The sequence below is a fragment of the Pseudorasbora parva genome, chromosome 6 (genome assembly GCF_024679245.1).
Source record: "Pseudorasbora parva isolate DD20220531a chromosome 6, ASM2467924v1, whole genome shotgun sequence".
Taxonomy (NCBI): domain Eukaryota; kingdom Metazoa; phylum Chordata; class Actinopteri; order Cypriniformes; family Gobionidae; genus Pseudorasbora; species Pseudorasbora parva.
In genome coordinates this window covers 29,600,924-29,623,499 of record NC_090177.1, presented here as the reverse complement: position 1 = coordinate 29,623,499, position 22,576 = coordinate 29,600,924, and the positions used below count along the sequence as shown (strand labels likewise).

At 38.5% G+C, this 22,576-nt stretch overlaps 2 protein-coding genes across 16 annotated transcripts in view; one reads left to right on the top strand and one right to left on the bottom strand.

The window, feature by feature from the left end:
- slc16a7 (solute carrier family 16 member 7) overlaps positions 1–15,174 on the bottom strand; it is a 219,435-nt gene extending 204,261 nt beyond the window's left edge. Inside the window, exons 1-3 of the mRNA XM_067446620.1 lie at positions 15,067–15,174; positions 14,626–14,861; positions 14,159–14,302 (exon numbers count right to left, since the gene is read on the bottom strand). Coding sequence (XP_067302721.1) covers positions 14,159–14,302; positions 14,626–14,861; positions 15,067–15,110 — 424 coding nt within the window. The 5' untranslated portion in view covers positions 15,111–15,174. The remainder of the gene's footprint in view (positions 1–14,158; positions 14,303–14,625; positions 14,862–15,066) is intronic.
- prkcbp1l (protein kinase C binding protein 1, like) overlaps positions 14,679–22,576 on the top strand; it is a 34,433-nt gene continuing 26,535 nt past the window's right edge. For 3 of the 15 annotated variants that reach the window (XM_067446619.1, XM_067446608.1, XM_067446607.1), the window contains exon 1: positions 19,026–19,166. In XM_067446619.1, coding sequence (XP_067302720.1) covers positions 19,153–19,166 — 14 coding nt within the window. In that variant the 5' untranslated portion in view covers positions 19,026–19,152. Of the gene's footprint in view, positions 14,819–17,335; positions 17,424–18,111; positions 18,159–19,025; positions 19,167–19,335; positions 19,449–21,329; positions 21,872–22,576 lie in introns of those variants that run through there. The other 12 variants (XM_067446610.1, XM_067446604.1, XM_067446615.1 and 9 more) reach the window with 8 other exon arrangements.

The following is a 22,576-nucleotide window of genomic DNA, read 5'->3' as shown; positions in this document are numbered from 1 at the left end:
AAGGGGATTCAAAATGGACGCTCAGGGCGGAGCCTATTTTACTAAAAAGACTATAACTCAATAATGAAATGAGATATGTTCACCAAACTTGGTATACATGTGTATGGGCTCAATTTGAGGTCACGATAAAAAAATCGCGACGATTGGCCACTTGGTGGCGCTATAATGTGAAAAAAACCTGCAAATAGCTATAACCATGCGACTGCTACTCCGATTTACCTGAAAATTGGTATGCAGTGTCTTGGCCCAAGGTAGCATGTATGTCTATGAGGATATTGGTGTATCTCAAAAAACATGGCCGCCATTGGCCAATGAAGTTTGAGCAACTATTACACAAGGTTATCGGAGGCCGATCGGAACGAAACTCGGTGGGCATGTTTGACTCATGGTCCTAGAGGTCTGTAAGAATTTTGAAAGAAATCGGCCACTAGTTGGCGCTAACGAGTTTTATGGCTCTGTAATCACGTGGTGTTGCACACATCGGCAAAATATGCATATCATTTGATAGATCTCCTCATGCTGAACAACTTTGCCTCTGGAACCATTGCTGTCAATCAAATCGTTAATTAAATATTTGCAATTATGTTAAAAACCTACTTTTGCGAACTAGTCCCTGGTTTTTTGGCCGACCGGAACAAAACCAGTCTAGGACAATTCTATAGACTCTCTAGATAAATATTCATTGAAAAAAAGTTGAACTTTTGCATTTGGATGGCTATAACAGGGCCAATTAGAAAAGAGGCGTGGCAAAATATACTCACAAGCCTATAAATCCTAAGGGAAAACTCAAAACTTCACGAAAATTGTTGGGTATATGTGGGATACCATGTTGATGAAGCATGCAACGTTTTACAAAGATCGGAGTATAGGTGGCGCTATAAGTGTTAAAAAGCTTTAATTATTATTATTATTATTCTGCCGTAAAACTCATCGTGCAGACCAAACCATAAATGCTAGAGACTTCAAACTTTGTCAATAGGTAGCCCAAAAATCGAGGAGAGGTTATCAAATTATGAGCCAGATTGGCCAATAGGTGGCGCTACAGCAACCAAAAACGCGAAATGGCTCATAACTCCTAAACCGTTGCTCCTAAGGGTCAAGTGTCTTATATCATTGGAAAGCTGAGACCATGACGAACAAAACGTATATCTCCGATTTCATTTCCGGTATGCAAATTTTTCCGCCATTTTGAATTTTGTCAAAAACCTACTTTTGCGAACTAGTCCCTGGTTTTTTGACATATCAGAACCAAACCAGTGCCAAAATTTTCTCTCTAGTCTGAATATCAATAATTATCAAAAAAAAGTTGAAATTTTGACTCATGAACGAAAAGGGGCGTGGAAATGTACATTTAAGGCGGAGCCTATTTTACTAAAGAGGCTATAACTCCAGCAAAAAATGAGATATCTTCACCAAACTTGGTACACATGTGTATGGGCTCAGTCTTTGGTCACGAAAAAAAAATCGCGACGATTGGCCACTTGGTGGCGCTATAACATGGAAAAAACACAAAAAGGGCTATAACCACGCCACCGCTAGTCCGATTGACTGGAAAATTGGTATGCAATGTCTTGGCCCAAGGTACCATGTCTGTCTATGAGAACATTGGCGTATCTCAAAAAACATGGCCGCCATCGGCCAATGAAATTTGAGCACCTATTAGACAGGGTTAACGGAGGTCGATCGGAACAAAACTCAGTGGGCATGTTTAACTCATGGTCCTAGAGGTCTGTAAGAATTTTGAAAGAAATCGGCCACTAGCTGGCGCTAACGAGTTTTATGGCTCTGCAATCACGTGGTGTTGCACACATCGGCAAAATATGCATATCATATGATAGATCTCCTCATGTTGAACAAATTTGCCTCCAGAACCATTGCTGTCAATCAAATCATTGAATAAATATTTGCAATTATGTTAAAAACCTACTTTTGCGAACTAGTCCCTGGTTTTTTGCCCAATCAGAACCAAACCAGTCTAGGACAATTCTCTGGACTCTCTAGATCAATAATTATCAAAAAAAAGTAGATTTTTTGCATTTGGATGGCTATAACAGGGCCATTTAGAAAAGAGGCGTGGCAAAATACACTCAAAAGCCTATAAATCCTAAGGGAAAACTCAAAACTTCACGGAAATTGTTGGGTATATGTGGCATAACATGTTGAAGACACATGCAAAGTTTTATGGAGATCGGAGTATAGGGGGCGCTATAAGTGTTAAAAAGCTTTGAAAACCATGTATTCCCTATGGTGAATTGCCTGTAAATTGTATTTTCCATCTCTGTAATCAGGTGGGGTTAAAACAGCCACATAATATGCATATGTTATGATAGATCTTCTCATACTGAACAACTTTGCCTCTATAACCAATACTGTCAATCAAATCTTTATTTAAATATTCACAATTATGTTAAAAACCTCGTTTTGCAAACTAGTCCTAGGTTTTTTGCCTGATCGGAACCAAACCACAGCAGTATGATTCTCTGCACTCTCCTGATCAATTCATATTTAGACTTTATAAAGTCACTATTATAATATTTAAAATCACATTTTGTCAGTTTATCACTTCATTTCACCTGATATCTCTCAAATTCATTCAGTGCTTAAAAACCTTTCATGCAAAAGGTGTCAAATGCTTAAAGACCTTAAATGGCTTGAACCCCGCTAAATGCTGCTCGCAGCTTTAATTATTATTATTATTATTATTATTATTATTATTCTCCGCTAAAACGCATCGTGCAGACCAAACCGTAAGAGCTGGAAATTTGAAACTTTGTCAGATGGTAGTACTCATGTTGGGGAGACCCTGAAAAGCTATGACCCCAATTGGCCCATAGGTGGCGCTATAGCAATCAATTGCGAGAAAAGGCTCATAACTCCTAAACCGTTTGGTCCACACTCAAGTGTCATATATCATTGAAAAGCTGAGTCCTTGGCGAACAAAATGTATATCTCAGATTTTATTTCCAGTATGCAAATTTTTCCGCCATTTTGAATTTTATTGAAAACCTACTTTTGCAAACTAGTCCCTGGTTTTTTGACCGATCGGAACCAAACCAGTGTCAAAATGTTCTCTGGTCTCTGTTTATCAATAGTTATCAAAAAAAAGTTGAAATTTCGATTCATTTATGCTAATTGGCTTCAAAATGGACGTTCAGGGCGGAGCCTATTTTACTAAAAAGGCTATAACTCAAGAAGGAAATGAGATATCGTCACCAAACTTGGTACACATGTATATCGGCTCAATTTGAGGTCACGATAAAAAAATCGCGATGATTGGCCACTTGGTGGCGCTATAATGCGAAAAAAACATGAAAAGGGCTGTAACCACGCGACCGCTAGTCCGATTGACCTGAAAATTGGTATGCAGTGTCTTGGTCCAAGGCCCCATGTACATCTATGAGGACATTGGCGTATCTCAAAAAACATGGCCGCCATCGGCCAATGAAATTTGAGCACCTATTAGACAGGGTTAACGGAGGTCGATCGGAACAAAACTCAGTGGGCATGTTTAACTCATGGTCCTAGAGGTCTGTAAGAATTTTGAAAGAAATCGGCCACTAGCTGGCGCTAACGAGTTTTATGGCTCTGCAATCACGTGTCGTTGCACACATCGGCAAAATATGCATATCATATGATAGATCTCCTCATGTTGAACAACTTTGCCTCCAGAACCATTGCTGTCAATCAAATCATTAAATAAATATTTGCAATTATGTTAAAAACCTACTTTTGCGAACTAGTCCCTGGTTTTTTGCCCAATCAGAACCAAACCAGTCTAGGACAATTCTCTGGACTCTCTAGATCAATAATTATCAAAAAAAAGTAGATTTCATGCATTTGGATGGCTATAACAGGGCCATTTAGAAAAGAGGCGTGGCAAAATACACTCAAAAGCCTATAAATCCTAAGGGAAAACTCAAAACTTCACGGAAATTGTTGGGTATATGTGGCATAACATGTTGAAGACACATGCAAAGTTTTATGGAGATCGGAGTATAGGGGGCGCTATAAGTGTTAAAAAGCTTTGAAAACCATGTATTCCCTATGGTGAATCTCTGTAATCAGGTGGGGTTAAAACAGCCACATAATATGCATATATTATGATAGATCTTCTCATACTGAACAACTTTGCCTCTATAACCAATACTGTCAATCAAATCTTTATTTAAATATTCACAATTATGTTAAAAACCTCGTTTTGCAAACTAGTCCTAGGTTTTTTGCCTGATCGGAACCAAACCACAGCAGTATGATTCTCTGCACTCTCCTGATCAATTCATATTTAGACTTTATAAAGTCATTATTATAATATTTAAAATCACATTTTGTCAGTTTATCACTTCATTTCACCTGATATCTCTCAAATTCATTCAGTGCTTAAAAGCCTTTCATGCAAAAGGTGTCAAATGCTTAAAAACCTTAAATGGCTTGAACCCCGCTAAATGCTGCTCGCAGCTTTAATTAGGGGTTCAAGCACGAAGTGCTGAAACCCTATTGTAATTGTACTGATTTTTATTATTATTATTATTCTCCGCTAAAACGCATCGTGCAGCCCAAACCGTAAAGCGTGGAACTTTGAAACTTTGTCAGATGGTAGTCCTCAATTTGGGGAGAACCTCAGAAAGTATGACCCCGATTGGCCAATAGGTGGCGCTACAGCAACCAAATGCGCAAAAAGGGTCATAACTCCTAAACCCTTTGGTCCACAATCAAGTGTCTTATATCGTTGGAAAGCTGAGTCCTTGGCGAACAAAACGTATATCTCCGATTTCATTTCCGTCATGAAAAATTTTCCGCCATTTTGAATTTTGTCGAAAAACTACTTTTGCGAACTAGTCCCTGGATTTTTGACCGATCGAAACCAAACCAGTGGCAAAATGTTCTCTGTAGTCTGAATATCAATATTCATTGAGAAAAAGTTGAAATTTCGATTCACGGTTGCTAAGGGGTGGAAAAAAAATGTTGTGGGCGGAGCCTATTTTACTAAAAAGGCTATAACTCAAGAAGGAAATGAGATATCTTCACCAAACTTGGTACACATGTGTATGGGCTCATTCTTTGGTCTCGATAAAAAAATCGCGACGATTGACCACTTGGTGGCGCTATTATGTTAAAAAAACATGAAAAGGGCTATAACCACGTGACCACTAGTCCGATTGACTTGAAAATTGGTAGGCAGTGTCTTGGTCCAAGGCACCATGTATGTCTATGAGGACATTGGTGTATCTAAAAAAACATGGCCGCCATCGGCCAATGAAGTTTGAGCACCTATTAGATGGGGTTAACAGAGGTCGATCGGAACGAAACTCGGTGGGCATGTTTGACTCATGGTCCTAGAGGTCTGTAAGAATTTTGAAAGAAATCGGCCACTAGTTGGCGCTAACTCAAAAGGGAAGCTCAAAAATTCACGAAAATTGTTGGGTATATGTGGCATAACATGCTGATGAAGCATGCAAAGTTTTAAAGAGATTGGACTATAGGTGGCGCTATAACTGTTAAAAAGCTATAAGAACCATGCATTTCCTATGTTAAATTGCCTATATTGACTGTAAATGGACTTTTCCATCTATTATTTTAGTGTTTAAAATCTTGCTAAATAAAACTTAATGACTTTAATGCCTATGTGCTTAAAAGGCCTTAAAGGCTTGAACCCCGCTAAATGCTGCTTGCAGCTTTAATTATTATTATTATTATTATTATTCTGCCGTAAAACTCATCGTGCAGACCAAACCATAAATGCTAGAGACTTCAAACTTTGTCAATAGGTAGTCCAAAAATCGAGGAGAGGTTATCAAATTATGAGCCAGATTGGCCAATAGGTGGCGCTACAGCAACCAAAAACGCGAAATGGCTCATAACTCCTAAACCGTTGCTCCTAAGGGTCAAGTGTCTTATATCATTGGAAAGCTGAGACCTTGGCGAACAAAACGTATATCTCCGATTTCATTTCCGGTATGCAAATTTTCCCGCCATTTTGAATTTTGTCAAAAACCTACTTTTGCGAACTAGTCCCTGGTTTTTTGAGATATCAGAACCAAACCAGTGCCAAAATGTTCCCTCTAGTCTGAATATCAATAATTATCAAAAAAAAGTTGAAATTTTGACTCATGAACGAAAAGGGGCGTGGAAATGTACATTTAAGGCGGAGCCTATTTTACTAAAGAGGCTATAACTCCAGCAAGAAATGAGATATCTTCACCAAACTTGGTACACATGTGTATGGGCTCAGTCTTTGGTCACGATAAAAAAATCGCGACGATTGGCCACTTGGTGGCGCTATAACATGGAAAAAACACAAAAAGGGCTATAACCACGCGACCGCTAGTCCGATTGACTTGAAAATTGGTATGCAGTGTCTTGGCCCAAGGTACCATGTCTGTCTATGAGAACATTGGCGTATCTCAAAAAACATGGCCGCCATCGGCCAATGAAATTTGAGCACCTATTAGACAGGGTTAACGGAGGTCGATCGGAACGAAACTCAGTAGGCATGTTTGACTCATGGTCCTAGAGGTCTGTAAGAATTTTGAAAGAAATCGGCCACTAGTTGGCGCTAACGAGTTTTATGGCTCTGCAATCACGTGGTGTTGCACACATCGGCAAAATATGCATATCATATGATAGATCTCCTCATGTTGAACAACTTTGCCTCTAGAACTATTTCTGTCAATCAAATCGTTAAATAAATATTTGCAATAATGTTAAAAACCTACTTTTGCGAACTAGTCCCTGGTTTTTTGCCCAATCAGAACCAAACCAGTCTAGGACAATTCTCTGGACTCTCTAGATCAATAATTATCAAAAAAAAGTTGATTTCTTGCATTTGGATGGCTATAACAGGGCCATTTAGAAAAGAGGCGTGGCAAAATACACTCAAAAGCCTATAAATCCTAAGGGGAAACTCAAAACTTCACGAAAATTGTTGGGTATATGTGGCATAACATGTTGAAGACACATGCAAAGTTTTATGGAGATCGGAGTATAGGGGGCGCTATAAGTGTTAAAAAGCTTTGAAAACCATGTATTCCCTATGGTGAATTGCCTGTAAATTGTATTTTCCATCTCTGTAATCAGGTGGGGTTAAAACAGCCACATAATATGCATATATTATGATAGATCTTCTCATACTGAACAACTTTGCCTCTATAACCAATACTGTCAATCAAATCTTTATTTAAATATTCACAATTATGTTAAAAACCTCGTTTTGCAAACTAGTCCAAGGTTTTTTGCCTGATCGGAACCAAACCACAGCAGTATGATTCTCTGCACTCTCCTGATCAATTCATATTTAGACTTTATAAAGTCACTACTATATTATTTAAAATCACATTTTGTCAGTTTATCACTTCATTTCACCTGATATCTCTCAAATTCATTCAGTGCTTAAAAACCTTTCATGCAAAAGGTGTCAAATGCTTAAAGACCTTAAATGGCTTGAACCCCGCTAAATGCTGCTCGCAGCTTTAATTATTATTATTATTATTATTATTCTGCCGTAAAACTCATCGTGCAGACCAAACCGTAAATGCTACAGACTTCAAACTTTGTCAATAGGTAGTCCAAAAATCGAGGAGAGGTTATCAAATTATGAGCCAGATTGGCCAATAGGTGGCGCTACAGCAACCAAAAACGCAAAATGGCTCATAACTCTTAAATCGTTCGTCCTAAGGGTCAAGTGTCTTATATCATTGGAAAGCTGAGACCATGACGAACAAAACGTATATCTCCGATTTCATTTCCGGTATGCAAATTTTTCCGCCATTTTGAATTTTGTCAAAAACCTACTTTTGCGAACTAGTCCCTGGTTTTTTGACATATCAGAACCAAACCAGTGCCAAAATGTTCTCTCTAGTCTGAATATCAATAATTATCAAAAAAAAGTTGAAATTTTGACTCATGAACGTAAAGGGGCGTGGAAATGTACATTTAAGGCGGAGCCTATTTTAATAAAAAGGCTATAACTCCAGCAAGAAATGAGATATCTTCATCAAACTTGGTACACATGTGTATGGGCTCAGTCTTTGGTCACGATAAAAAAATCGCGACGATTGGCCACTGGGTGGCGCTATAACATGGAAAAAACACAAAAAAGGCTATAACCACGCGACCGCTAGTCCGATTGACTGGAAAATTGGTATGCAGTGTCTTGGCCCAAGGTCCCATGTCTGTCTATGAGAACATTGGCGTATCTCAAAAAACATGGCCGCCATCGGCCAATGAAATTTGAGCACCTATTAGACAGGGTTAACGGAGGTAGATCGAAACGAAACTCAGTGGGCCTGTTTGACTCATGGTCCTAGAGTTCTGTAAGAATTTTGAAAGAAATTGGCCACTAGTTGGCGCTAACGAGTTTTATGGCTCTGCAATCACGTGGTGTTGCACACATTGGCAAAATATGCACATCATATGATAGATCTCCTCATGTTGAACAACTTTGCCTCTAGAAACATTGCTGTCAATCAAATTGTTAAATAAATATTTGCAATTATGTTAAAAACCTACTTTCGCGAACTAGTCCCTGGTTTTTTGCCCAATCAGAACCAAACCAGTCTAGGACAATTCTCTGGACTCTCTAGATCAATAATTATCAAAAAAAAGTAGATTTTTTGCATTTGGATGGCTATAACAGGGCCATTTAGAAAAGAGGCGTGGCAAAATACACTCAACAGCCTATAAATCCTAAGGGGAAACTCAAAACTTCACGAAAATTGTTGTGTATATGTGGCATAACATGTTGAAGACACGTGCAAAGTTTTATGGAGATCGGAGTATAGGGGGCGCTATAAGTGTTAAAAAGCTTTGAAAACCATGTATTCCCTATGGTGAATCTCTGTAATCAGGTGGGGTTAAAACAGCCACATAATATGCATATATTATGATAGATCTTCTCATACTGAACAACTCTGCCTCTATAACCAATACTGTCAATCAAATCTTTATTTAAATATTCACAATTATGTTAAAAACCTCGTTTTGCAAACTAGTCCTAGGTTTTTTGCCTGATCGGAACCAAACCACAGCAGTATGATTCTCTGCACTCTCCTGATCAATTCATATTTAGACTTTATAAAGTCACTATTATAAAATTTAAAATCACATTTTGTCAGTTTATCACTTCATTTCACCTGATATCTCTCAAATTCATTCAGTGCTTAAAAGCCTTTCATGCAAAAGGTGTCAAATGCTTAAAGACCTTAAATGGCTTGAACCCCGCTAAATGCTGCTCGCAGCTTTAATTATTATTATTATTATTATTATTATTATTATTCTCCGCTAAAACGCATCGTGCAGACCAAACCGTAAGAGCTGGAAATTTGAAACTTTGTCAGATGGTAGTACTCATGTTGGGGAGACCCTGAAAAGCTATGACCCCAATTGGCCCATAGGTGGCGCTATAGCAATCAATTGCGAGAAAAGGCTCATAACTCCTAAACCGTTTGGTCCACACTCAAGTGTCATATATCATTGGAAAGCTGAGTCCTTGGCGAACAAAATGTATATCTCAGATTTTATTTCCAGTATGCAAATTTTTCCGCCATTTTGAATTTTATTGAAAACCTACTTTTGCAAACTAGTCCCTGGTTTTTTGACCGATCGGAACCAAACCAGTGTCAAAATGTTCTCTGGTCTCTGTTTATCAATAGTTATCAAAAAAAAGTTGAAATTTCGATTCATTTATGCTAATTGGCTTCAAAATGGACGTTCAGGGCGGAGCCTATTTTACTAAAAAGGCTATAACTCAAGAAGGAAATGAGATATCGTCACCAAACTTGGTACACATGTATATCGGCTCAATTTGAGGTCACGATAAAAAAATCGCGATGATTGGCCACTTGGTGGCGCTATAATGCGAAAAAAACATGAAAAGGGCTGTAACCACGCGACCGCTAGTCCGATTGACCTGAAAATTGGTATGCAGTGTCTTGGTCCAAGGCCCCATGTACATCTATGAGGACATTGGCGTATCTCAAAAAACATGGCCGCCATCGGCCAATGAAATTTGAGCACCTATTAGATGGGGTTAACAGAGGCCGATCGGAACGAAACTTGATGGGCCTGTTTGACTCATGGTCCTAGAGGTCTGTAAGAATTTTGAAAAAAATCGGCCACTAGTTGGCGCTAACGAGTTTTATGGCTCTGAAATCACGTGTTTTTTCACGCATCCACAAAATATGCATATCATATGATAGATCTCCTCATGCTGAACAAATTTGCCTCTAAAACCATTGCTGTCAATCAAATCATTAATTAAATATTCACAATTATGTTAAAAACCTACTTTTGCAAACTAGTCCCTGGTTTTTTGACCGATCGGAACCAAACCAGTGTCAAAATGTTCTCTGTTCTCTGTTTATCAATAGTTATCGAAAAAAAGTTGAAATTTCAATTCATTTTTGCTAATTGTCTTCAAAATGGACATTCAGGGCGGAGCCTATTTTACTAAAAAGGCTATAACTCAAGAAGGAAATGAGATATCGTCACCAAACTTGGTACACATGTATATCGGCTCAATTTGAGGTCACGATAAAAATATTGCGACGATTGGCCACTTGGTGGCGCTATAATGTGAAAAAAAACATGAAAAGGGCTATAACCACGCGATCGCTAGTCCAATTAACCTGAAAATTGGTATGCAGACATTGGCGTATCTCAAAAAACATGGCCGCCATCGGCCAATGAAATTTGAGCACCTATTAGATAAGGTTAACAGAGGCCGATCGGAACGAAACTTGGTGGGCATGTTTGACTCATGGTCCTAGAGGTCTGTAAGATTTTTGAAAGAAATCGGCCACTAGTTGGCGCTAACTCAAAAGGGAAGCTCAAAAATTCACGAAAATTGTTGGGTATATGTAGCATGACATGTTGATGAAGCATGAAAAGTTTTAAAGAGATCGGACTATAGGTGGCGCTATAACTGTTAAAAAGCTATAAAAACCATACATTTTTTTATGGTAAATTGCCTATATTGGCTGTAAATGGACTTTTCCATCTATTATTTCAGTTTAAAATCTTGCTAAATAAAACTTAATGTCTTTAATGCCTATGTGGTTAAAAGGCCTTAAATGCTTGAACCCCGCTAAATGCTGCTTGCAGCTTTAATTATTATTATTATTATTATTCTCCGCTAAAACGCATCGTGCAGACCAAACCGTAAGAGCTGGAAATTTGAAACTTTGTCAGATGGTAGTACTCATGTTGGGGAGACCCTGAGAAGCTATGACCCCAATTGGCCCATAGGTGGCGCTATAGCAATCAATTGCGAGAAAAGGCTCATAACTCCTAAACCGTTTGGTACACACTCAAGTGTTATATATCATTGGAAAGCTGAGTCCTTGGCGAACAAAATGTATATCTCAGATTTTATTTCCAGTATGCAAATTTTTCCGCCATTTTGAATTTTATTGAAAACCTACTTTTGCAAACTAGTCCCTGGTTTTTTGACCGATCGGAACCAAACCAGTGTCAAAATGTTCTCTGGTGTCTGTTTATCAATAGTTATCAAAAAAAAGTTGAAATTTCGATTAATTTATGCTAATTGGCTTCAAAATGGACGTTCAGGGCGGAGCCTATTTTACTAAAAAGGCTATAACTCAAGAAGGAAATGAGATATCGTCACCAAACTTGGTACACATGTATATCGGCTCAATTTGAGGCCACGATAAAAAAATCGCGATGATTGGCCACTTGGTGGCGCTATAATGCGAAAAAAACATGAAAAGGGCTGTAACCACGCGACCGCTAGTCCGATTGACCTGAAAATTGGTATGCAGTGTCTTGGTCCAAGGCCCCATGTACTTCTATGAGGACATTGGCGTATCTCAAAAAACATGGCTGCCATCGGCCAATGAAATTTGAGCACCTATTAGATGGGGTTAACAGAGGCCGATCGGAACGAAACTTGATGGGCATGTTTAACTCATGGTCCTAGAGGTCTGTAAGAATTTTGAAAGAAATCGGCCACTAGTTGGCGCTAACGAGTTTTATGGCTCTGAAATCACGTGTTTTTTCACGCATCCACAAAATATGCATATCATATGATAGATCTCCTCATGCTGAACAAATTTGCCTCTAGAACCATTGCTGTCAATCAAATCATTAATTAAATATTCACAATTATGTTAAAAACCTACTTTTGCAAACTAGTCCCTGGTTTTTTGACCGATCGGAACCAAACCAATGTCAAAATGTTCTCTGGTCTCTGTTTATCAATAGTTATCGAAAAAAAGTTGAAATTTCAATTCATTTTTGCTAATTGGCTTCAAAATGGACGTTCAGGGCGGAGCCTATTTTACTAAAAAGGCTATAACTCAAGAAGGAAATGAGATATCGTCGCCAAACTTGGTACACATGTATATCGGCTCAATTTGAGGTCACGATAAAAATATTGCGACGATTGGCCACTTGGTGGCGCTATAATGTGAAAAAAAACATGAAAAGGGCTATAACCACGCGATCGCTAGTCCAATTAACCTGAAAATTGGTATGCAGACATTGGCGTATCTCAAAAAACATGGCCGCCATCGGCCAATGAAATTTGAGCACCTATTAGACAAGGTTAACAGAGGCCGATCGGAACGAAACTTGGTTGGCATGTTTGACTCATGGTCCTAGAGGTCTGTAAGATTTTTGAAAGAAATCGGCCACTAGTTGGCGCTAACTCAAAAGGGAAGCTCAAAAATTCACGAAAATTGTTGGGTATATGTAGCATGACATGCTGATGAAGCATGAAAAGTTTTAAAGAGATCGGACTATAGGTGGCGCTATAACTGTTAAAAAGCTATAAAAACCATGTATTTTTTATGGTAAATTGCCTATATTGGCTGTAAATGGACTTTTCCATCTATTATTTCAGCGTTTATAATCTTGCTAAATAAAACTTAATGTCTTTAATGCCTATGTGCTTAAAAGGCCTTAAATGCTTGAACCCCGCTAAATGCTGCTTGCAGCTTTAATTATTATTATTATTATTATTTATTTATTTATTTATTTATTTTTGTATATAATATATATTTTTTATATATGTATCACGTGACACTGGATCATGTGACACTGAAGACTGGAGAAATTATACTGAAAAAACGCACAATATTACTGTCTTTGCTGTATTTTTTAATCAAATGAATGCAGCCTTGGTGAGCATAAGACACTTCTTTTAAAAACATTTTAAAAATCCTGACACCAAACATTAGAACGATAGTGTAAATTTTAGATTTTAACATTATGTAGAATTGTATTTATTATTATGGAATGATGAGAATCATAATACTCCTGGTTTTTGGCTCATTTTGAATGAGACAAATGCAGTGATTTGTTAACTTGAGACTCACTATGAATGGATCATTAAATCAGTGAGTTTTTAACTGCTGCAATCGGAATAGTCAAATTCACTAATGAATCATAGATAATGATTGGTAAACCAGTTGAATACAGTTCATTGAAAATAATCGATTAATAAGAATGATTCGCTCACTAATCACACTATAAAAAATTTGTGGTGGTTTTTGTTGGTTTAACTTAAAAAAGTAAGTAACCTGGTTGCCTTAAAACTTTGAGTTTGTTGAAATTAAAATTTTGAGTTGATACAATGAAGGAAATTTGTTTAATAAATAGAAACTCAAAATATTTTGTATCTGAACCACATAAAAAATGTGATAAATCATGAAAATAGCACAATTAGGCATGTTTCACTGCGTCATCAGAAATAACACACACATAATTACCCAATATGCTTACAAAATCTTTTAATAATATTTTAATAAAGGCTGTCGAATCTCAAAAAATGTTCATTGTATTAACTCAAAATTTTAATTTCAATGAACTCAAAATTTTAAGGCATCCAGGTAACTTTTTTTCTAATTAATTTTTTACAGTGCAGACCCATGGGGGTCTCGGATCAGGTTTTAATTGATCCCATTCAAAATAAAAAGAAAGTGAAACGTCAGAGCTTCCATAGCTTGAATATAACTCAGACAGCTCTGACCTTGAGTTTGTAATCTTTGATCATTCACATGCAAGGGAGGAACCCCAATTCACTGACACTGTCCAATCAGAATGAAGCATGCTTTTACTAGCAGAACCATGTCACAAGAAGGGAAATGAATTACAATACTATGTCTATATGTGTTGTGGCTGAGATTCAAGTTAAAATATGTACCTCCAATGACTCCCACACATAGATACAAATGCAAAATGGTAGTGCCAAAAGACGCCATTACCATAGCAAGCCCAACCATTAGCCCACCAACAATCACCACTGGACGGCTACCATAGCGGTTGACCAAAATGCTGCTCACAGGTCCTGCAAGGTGAAAGAAAAAGATAATGCAATGCTCATATTAGGTGTAATGAACCCAAATACTAAAACCTTCACCTCGAAATTTGCATGTGACTATACAAAATAAGACTAAAAAAGAGCACAGCTCTGGCTTGTTGTGCAACCATGGGTACAAAGTAATCTTTGATTTGGATGCCTCCTGTTATTTGGTTACTTTTAGCACACATTTAACTGCTCTCCTGTGTTTGTGGGAGTATAAAATGCCAAGCAATCATGTGAATATGACTCGCATACATATCATTGTGCCATCAAATCATTATGCAAAGCTGAGTAATATGCTTTCTAACCTCCTGCATACATGGTAGCCAGCATGATGGAGGAGACCCAGGCTATCTCACTGTAGGAGGTGGAAAAATACTCCTGGATTTCTTTAAAGTAGATGGTGAGAGACTTGGGGAAGGCGTAAGAGAAGCCGATGGAGATGAAGGACCCAAACACCACGGCCCACCCCCAGCCGCCATCAGGAGGGGTATAGCCCAGGTTTGTGCTATCTGATGGGGGCATGTTTTGTTTTAATTCCTCTCTAAAAGGGGAAAAAAAACACATGATTTCATTAATACTGTTCAGAACAGACCATTGCTCATTCACTACAGAAATCATTCAGGAACTAACCCGTTTACTGATAAATCTGATAAATCCCAAAGCATTTGATTTATATATTTATAAATGTATAAATGAAAAATATATAAATGTCTGCAAATTATAAGACACACAATTAGTGACCTTACCTCTCTCCATGAGTAACGCGCTTCCAGCTGGCAATGTTCAACATGCCCTGCTTTCTTTCTTTTTTTTCTTCTTATCAGGTCTCATTCTTCACCACGTGAAAAGCTTTGCTACGTTTTTAAAGAGAGAGAGAGAGAGAGAGAGAGAGAGAGAGAGAAAGAGAGAAAGAGAGAAAGTGAAAGTGTGATTATATGAAATTTGACCAGATATTAAAGTTCGCAGTAGTAGATAATTTTAAATCAGTTAGTGTTTCAAAAAGCATACACAAATCTTTGAAATTGTTCCTTTCTTGGAATTCCAAGCAAAATCCATGATCGTATTGCAAATGTGAAAATCAACAAGACTCTTCTTATGCAGTGTTGTCATCACCCTTATGCTTCTATCCTCCTTGATCTTCAACTTCTTCCTTTCATACTACGACCTTATTTTCGAATGCACTGCCGTCATTATCATCAATGCTTTCTGGAAAATGTATAGCTTTTCCACTCTTCTATAAAGCATACAAACATCAGCCTAAAACACAGGCCCAAAGGCTATTATAGCCTACTGCCTGCCAGGGATAAAAATAGTGCCAGCTACACCAAAAAATTATACATCCCCTAAAAGAACTGTGTAATTTATGCATGTCATTTTTTGGTTTTTGAGGTATTTTTACAAAATGTGCATTGAAAATGACCAAAGCACATTTGGATGTAAAATTACATTATTATAATTTTTTTTAAAATAAATGTAGGTCTAGTATACTGGTGCATGTGACGTGCAAATGTTTCCACTTCCTTGCTGCCAAAAATGTCAAGCAAGTAACAAATAGATTTTAACTGTATTGGTTTAAAGGGATAGTTCACCAAAAAACGAAAATTCTATAATCCTTACTCACCCTCAAGCTGTTCCAAACCTGTATGAGTGTCTTTCTTCTGTTGAACCACAGACTGTAAAAACACAAAGGAAGATATTTTGGGTAACCAGGAAGATAACCAACATTCTTTAAAATATATATATATATTTTTTTTTTTTTAAACGCAGTTTTCTTTATGTCATTTATAAATGAACCATAGTCTCATGGAGGTTTAAAGTGTGGTCATGCACACCCCCACCCCCACCTCGACCAGTGGATCTGTGAGTATTTAAAACATTGTAGTTCGAACTTAGCGGGCAACAGACAAAAAACAACACATTATTAACATAAAAACACCAACAACTACTAAAGTGCATCTACTCATTATTTTCTTTACATTTAGTTTGTAATTGAAAAACAAACTTTTTGCAAGGTGCTAACACAGTTCTACATTCGCGTTTCATTTGGACAACACAATGCCAAACTTATTTGCCGATTACCTCTACAGCCAATGTGTGAAAACACTTATAGGCCACCTAATTTGTTCACTTAGAAATTGAAAGTCAGTTTGTGAAAGAAAATAAATTATTGTCTTATACCATGCATAGTGTTGGCCTAAATAGGCCTGGGTAAAACAAATAGTTGTTCAGCTTTTCATTTCAGTTCTTTTTGTAGATGATAACACATGCAAGTCAAGTCCTCTTTATTTTTATAGCACTTTATAGTCCTACAAAATTGTTTCAACAAATTAAAATTCTGTTGGCAGCTCTAACAAGTCAATAGTATATTATTCAGTTTAAGACGTCTTTAACCTCCTTAAACATGGGGGGGGGGGGGGGGGGGCAAGTAGGCTATCCCCTAATTATTAGAAATGGCTAAATTGTCCTCCCCAATTTGTGAAATTCTTGCACTGTTGCTTAAATCATGTTAAATCAGGCATTTTGGGAGACAGCAAGTGAATAGGGAAATCAGTTCAATGTTCCTATACAATATAAGATATTATAATGAAAATGTTGCCAACTACTAGCCTACTCCCATTATTACACTCATTACATGTTGCTCCAAAAACATATTGATACAGCGTAGGCTACATCAAATGGAAAAACCTGGCTATTTTAGCCACATATTGCATAAAGTAAAATGGTGATTCATAACATTACATAGTTGAGAATTATCTTTAAACACATTTTGGTTAAAAAATAATAATCATGAAACCCAGAGGGGAAAAAAAATCACATTGTCATTTTATAGTCCCTGTGTCCACTTTGGAGGACATGGCCTACTGTATGAATAAAATATACGTCTTCCCCTCATTCTCCATTTGTTTGTTATGCATTTTTTCTGGATTAATGTGAGATTTTAGGCTGTCTGCCTCATTGGCCTCATTGGTATAACAGCGCTCATCAACGTCAAAATTATACTAATCAAATCAAAGTAGGCGGGGTTTACTGTGCACAGAGGGTGAATTCCAGCGCGAACTCGACTGGCCTGTCATCGTTATCGTTGAACTTGAAAGAGAGCGAGGTAAGATGTAAATAGCGAAACATTTAATACATGTCAACTGTTTTACGATTAAAAAAACACTCAAACTACTCGACTTTATTTCTCAAATATGGCCGTTTGGAGTTGAAAATTTGCATTTACGTGAGTCATGTCATTGACTTACTGCGTGTGACGAGACAAGAAACGTTTACGTTTTTGACATAACGCATACAAATAAGATATTTGAATGCAAATATACTTTGTAAATTATGATTAGCCTATTTCCAAACTAGAATTAGACCTAGAATTTCCTTCACTTTTATAAAAATTGACCCCCCAGTGTTCAAGAAATGGTCACGGCCTTGAGTTCAATGTTGATTCAATTCAGTTCATAACTGTAAAGTTCATCAAATGTGCAGAATATTTGTGCACCTGTGAGTGAGTGCTATGACAAACCTCTGCACACGGAAAAAGAAAAAGACAAGCTAATAGTGTTTTATATTTGTCACACTCACATCTGTGTCTGTGTAGTTTGGTGTATACTGTATATGGCAAATCAGTTTTGTGTATCGAGTTACTGTGCAAAAAACATTTTTTTAGAAGTGTTAAAATAGTTTTGCAAGAGATGTATAATGTTTTGCATGTTGCGTGCTTGTTTTGTGTGTAGAGTTTAGAGAAAAGGAGACACTGCTGCAGACAAGATTTTCAAGATTATGTTGTGTGATTTCAGATGGGAGTCATGCAGTTCCCTGTCTGTCCAATGGATGTCAGTGTTGTGTAAGTGTCAAGAGAGCAGTCGGCGCTGTTTGCGGCCTAGTGGAAGCTTTTGCTGCGAAGGCCTAAACACATTCATACTAAATCATCGACTAGATTAACTTTAAAATGTACCAGTGTCTTAATGCAGTAACGATTCAGATCATTTTATTTTAACACTCACAATATTGTGATACATATAATGCATATACCTAGCTACCTCCTTTGCTTTTGTGAATGTGAAAATATATTATTCATGATAGCCATGATAGCCATACGCCCCACCCCCAGAAAACTATTGTCATTGAATATAATACAAATTTTTAAGTGCTTCAATGTTTTAGTTAATCCAGTCCGTTTCGCTACATTACTCATTATGTAATGTTCATTTGTTTTTGCACTGATACTGACATAATAATGTCAAAGTACTTTGCATTTTTCATTTTAGAGTGAATGCTGTATCTGCTCTACATATTGCTCATTAATCGGTTGCAGTTCAAGCACAGGAAGTTATGGTGGCTGCACTATTTTTGCTCAGGGCTCATTTTCACTAAAGGAGTGTCTCCTATTACTCAACCGGCTCTGGTGGGGGGAGGGATTAAACAAAGGCCTACGGCTCCACACAGACCCGAGACAAACAACAGCTCTAATGCGAAATCCCACACAGTTTGCTTCACATCCACAGCTAACGGACATTTAGCTGCCATTTCGCAGTGTGTCTGTGCAAACAAGCGTGTTTTTTGAGTGAGGGAGGCCTAGTTCTTTCTCTCCCTCTCCTCTGTGCTCTTTCCCGCACTCACTGCTGATCCTGCCAGTGCCGAACAAAGATAATTACTAAGGAAGCGCTTCGGCCAATCAGACGAGGCCTTACATCCTGCTAGTGGGAGGGCAGCCAGTCACGGCCCTGCTCTGATCACACAGGCCTGAGCTCTGAGTGTGGAGAGGAGAGCCCTCCCTTGTCTAAAGGCTGAGGCTGTCCTCCATGTTTTATAAGTATTGACATTACACTGTTTCAGCCATGCATCCACAGAGGTAAGCCTGATGTTTTATTACGTCTGTCCTTTCTTGTCATTGTACTGTTTTCATCCACTGCTAACACTGTGAATTGCAGATTTGATTCTCCAGTGACTGGGGAGGCCTAGCAAAGGCCTGTGTCTCAGAAAAACAGGGCAGAGGAGGAAGGAGGTGGGGGAGAGGGCCAGAGAAGGGGGGTCAGGCGTTCTCCCTCTCCTGAGCTTTGGCCTGTGTGCTGCTCGATCACATGGTTTCATGGCAAACGAAGTCAGCTATCACTCATTGCTGAACTGGCAAACAGCTGAGTGACATTCATTTCTGTAGATGTTGATCTGTCCCACGTAGGGGGGTGGATGACAAGGGGGTGGGGTGCTTGGGTAATGTACTTTTTTAAGCTGATTGCCTGTCCCATTGTCTGTTTGTGTCACAAGCCACGCCACAGAAAATGGAGGCATCTGTTAGGGCCCTATTAGAGAGCTGAGAGCCCCAGCTGTGGTCATTTTACACAGGGGCAGGATGGGTAATTCAGGACGTGATCTGCCAATGAGGGACGGAGAGCACATTTTTCAGTGGCATTCGTGTTTATTTCATATTTCCAGTTTATAGTTTTAGCTTCAGGAGGGGCGTTAGACGACATTGTCGCTTTTTTATTTAGCTAGTGATTACAGCTACTTTCTGTGCTGTTTTTGAGCACATCCTTAAGAAAATAATTGGTCACTGTGGACATTTGCATGTTTTTTTGCTGTCATTGTTTACAGTCAGTCACATTGTGAGTGGGAGTATGAGTTTATAAACGATATGAGACACCATTTTGTCATAAGCATCTAGCTTTTTCAAGCATGGATTATTCTTGGAAAAGGAATTTAACAGCTTCATACAAATCATGTAGAAAAGTCATTTTGTTCCTTAGGCCAGTGATTAGAACACATACTGTAACATGTATTATGTGCAGACAGCCACAATGGGAAAAATAGGCATTGAGTTGATCAGAATTATAGTCTGCTTTCATTTCCTTTGTGAGCAGAGGTTTTTTTTGTGTGGCATTGCACTATTGCGCATGCACATCATTGTTATGTCAGCATTACTGTTGAATTCTTTTGAAATGCATGTAATTTTTTTTTTTTAAAGCTAAATTGTATAAAAAGAAAACCGATTCTTGTCATAGAGAAGGCTGTGACGTTCTTTCAAGAAGATTGTTTAGATATCTGCATATTATTCATCTCCCTAGAGATCATCTTTTTGCCTATTATTCATCTCCTCCTAAGTTTCTTTAGAGATTTATGGTGAAGTTAACAATAAAATAGCACCACCACCACATACACACACAGCTGCTCCCTAAGACAAAACAAGCGAGCGCAAACCACCAGGGACTAAAAAGCCCCCTGTCGCATTCCCAACGGATCCTTGGCCTTTCTAATGATATTTATGGCTGCGTTTCAAAAAACCCCTTCCAGTACGTATCGTATTTCACCTGTTTATCAAACAACAAATGGTTCCCGAATTAGATGTTGTAATTATGAACAATTAATTTAATTGCATGCACAATATAGTCGTCCAGATCTTCATAATGTTAGCCTAGCTTCTCTTTATGGGAAAATGGCTGGTGTGTTTTACATCAGTAAAAGATTATGCCACTGCGATTGGAATTCTTGTCAAGAAAACAACATTGTAAAAGGATTGTGGTGATTGGCTTTGTGCCGTTCGGAGGAAATGACCTGCAGTGGTTTTGACGAGGTTATTTTGCCTGTGGCATATCAGCAAAAAGCGACATAAAAAGTCAAATCATATCGACATCTGTGACAGGAAACGACGGTGTCCTTGTACAGTCACTGCCTACCCTTGATATGATTCACAAAGCAACCACGAAGCAAGTAGCTGCTCACTTTAACGGCCCAAGAGCACAATCTGGGAGGAAGGTTTGCCTTGTCTGAATGATAAAACGTTTGTTTGCATGTTGATACTCAGGTGCATTGCCGGTTCACTTGTTTTTCTCAGCTGTGGCTCTTGAGACTGACCTACATGCAATGGTTTCTCTCGTTCTCCCTGTTTACTGTAAGCTCCTGTGCCATGGACGTGCCAGAGCCCGCGTCTCTGGCCTAGAGGGAGGGGGGAAGGGGAGCTCGAGCAGAGCGGTGGGGGAAGGGAGGCACTCTCATTTCCTGCGAAGAGAGAAAAAAAGACCTCGGCTCACTCTGACCAGTTATCTCCACATTCACAGCTGCCTTTCTCTTTATTTGGTCTGTTTGCGAGGACCTCTGATTGTCTCTCTGCTCAGATTGTTCACGAAGATCCCGTTTTGGAGGCCGGTTTGGTTGCAGAGCGGTGGTTTTCTTTCTCTTTTCATCTGATCAGCTTCAGGACTTCCTGTTTCTTTGATTTCAGTGTAGTGATCTGGATTTTCAGCCACACAGTTGGCTTGACCTTTCTAAAGCGAGCAGGAAAAGACAGGCCTGGTGGACGGGATTTTCTGACGTGGCCCTAATGTGAAAAAACATCCATGCGGCTTCTTTCAGCCTCATATTAAAGTCAAATATGGAGAGCCTTCAGGCCCTTGGCTACATGCATAGATGTGCATTTCCCACCTTAGACATCATATGTCTAATTCAAGTTTGCTGAAACGGATATTCATTCTCCAGACTAATGTCATTACTCTCGTTTCTGACATACTCTGCAGATTATTTATGATTTTTCAGCACAACCTGGAATATTTTCTTGTGAGAAAGGTGAGTTTTATTCGTTGCTATGGAAGGTTATTTGCCAATTTGGACTTATTTGATGAGTATTCCTTTTTATTGTCCTGATGAAGGAAGTCTCTGAATATCTAAACAGTGAAAGTACATGGATTTATTTTCTACGATGTCAAGCCGTGGGCCCCGTGAATGAGAATTAGTGAAAGACTAAGGCCTCATCATGGCCTGACGATCAATCCTCTCATTCGTGCTCGTTCACAACACAGGTCCTAATCCTGACCTCATGTAATGGAGAACCGTTGCCAGTTTCTAATCTTTTCTATTCTTTTCTTCTGCACAAAGACTAGGACCAAGGCCTCATCGTTGTAGGATTTTGTTTGTGCTGTAGACCCTGGACCGCCTCTTTTCTTTCACCTTTCATTTACATGATTCTGTTTGGTACCCGTCATTTCCATCCTACCCTTGTGGTTGAGAGGGTTTTTGTTGATTGATTGACCATAGTGGGTTACCCCTTTATGGGGGTGAATAAGGCCTCATTGTGGTCAAGAAATGTGTGCTTGTGTTCAGTGAAGTATTCACCTCTTTTTTTGTTGTCCTTGTTTAAATCTTAAAGGCTTAGTTCACCCCAAAAAATTAATTCTGGCTTCTTACGCTGAAAATATTTAATATGGGCTTTTATTCACATATAAACATTGGTCAGCGAACATGAACAGACGCTCAACCAAACCTCATCATCAA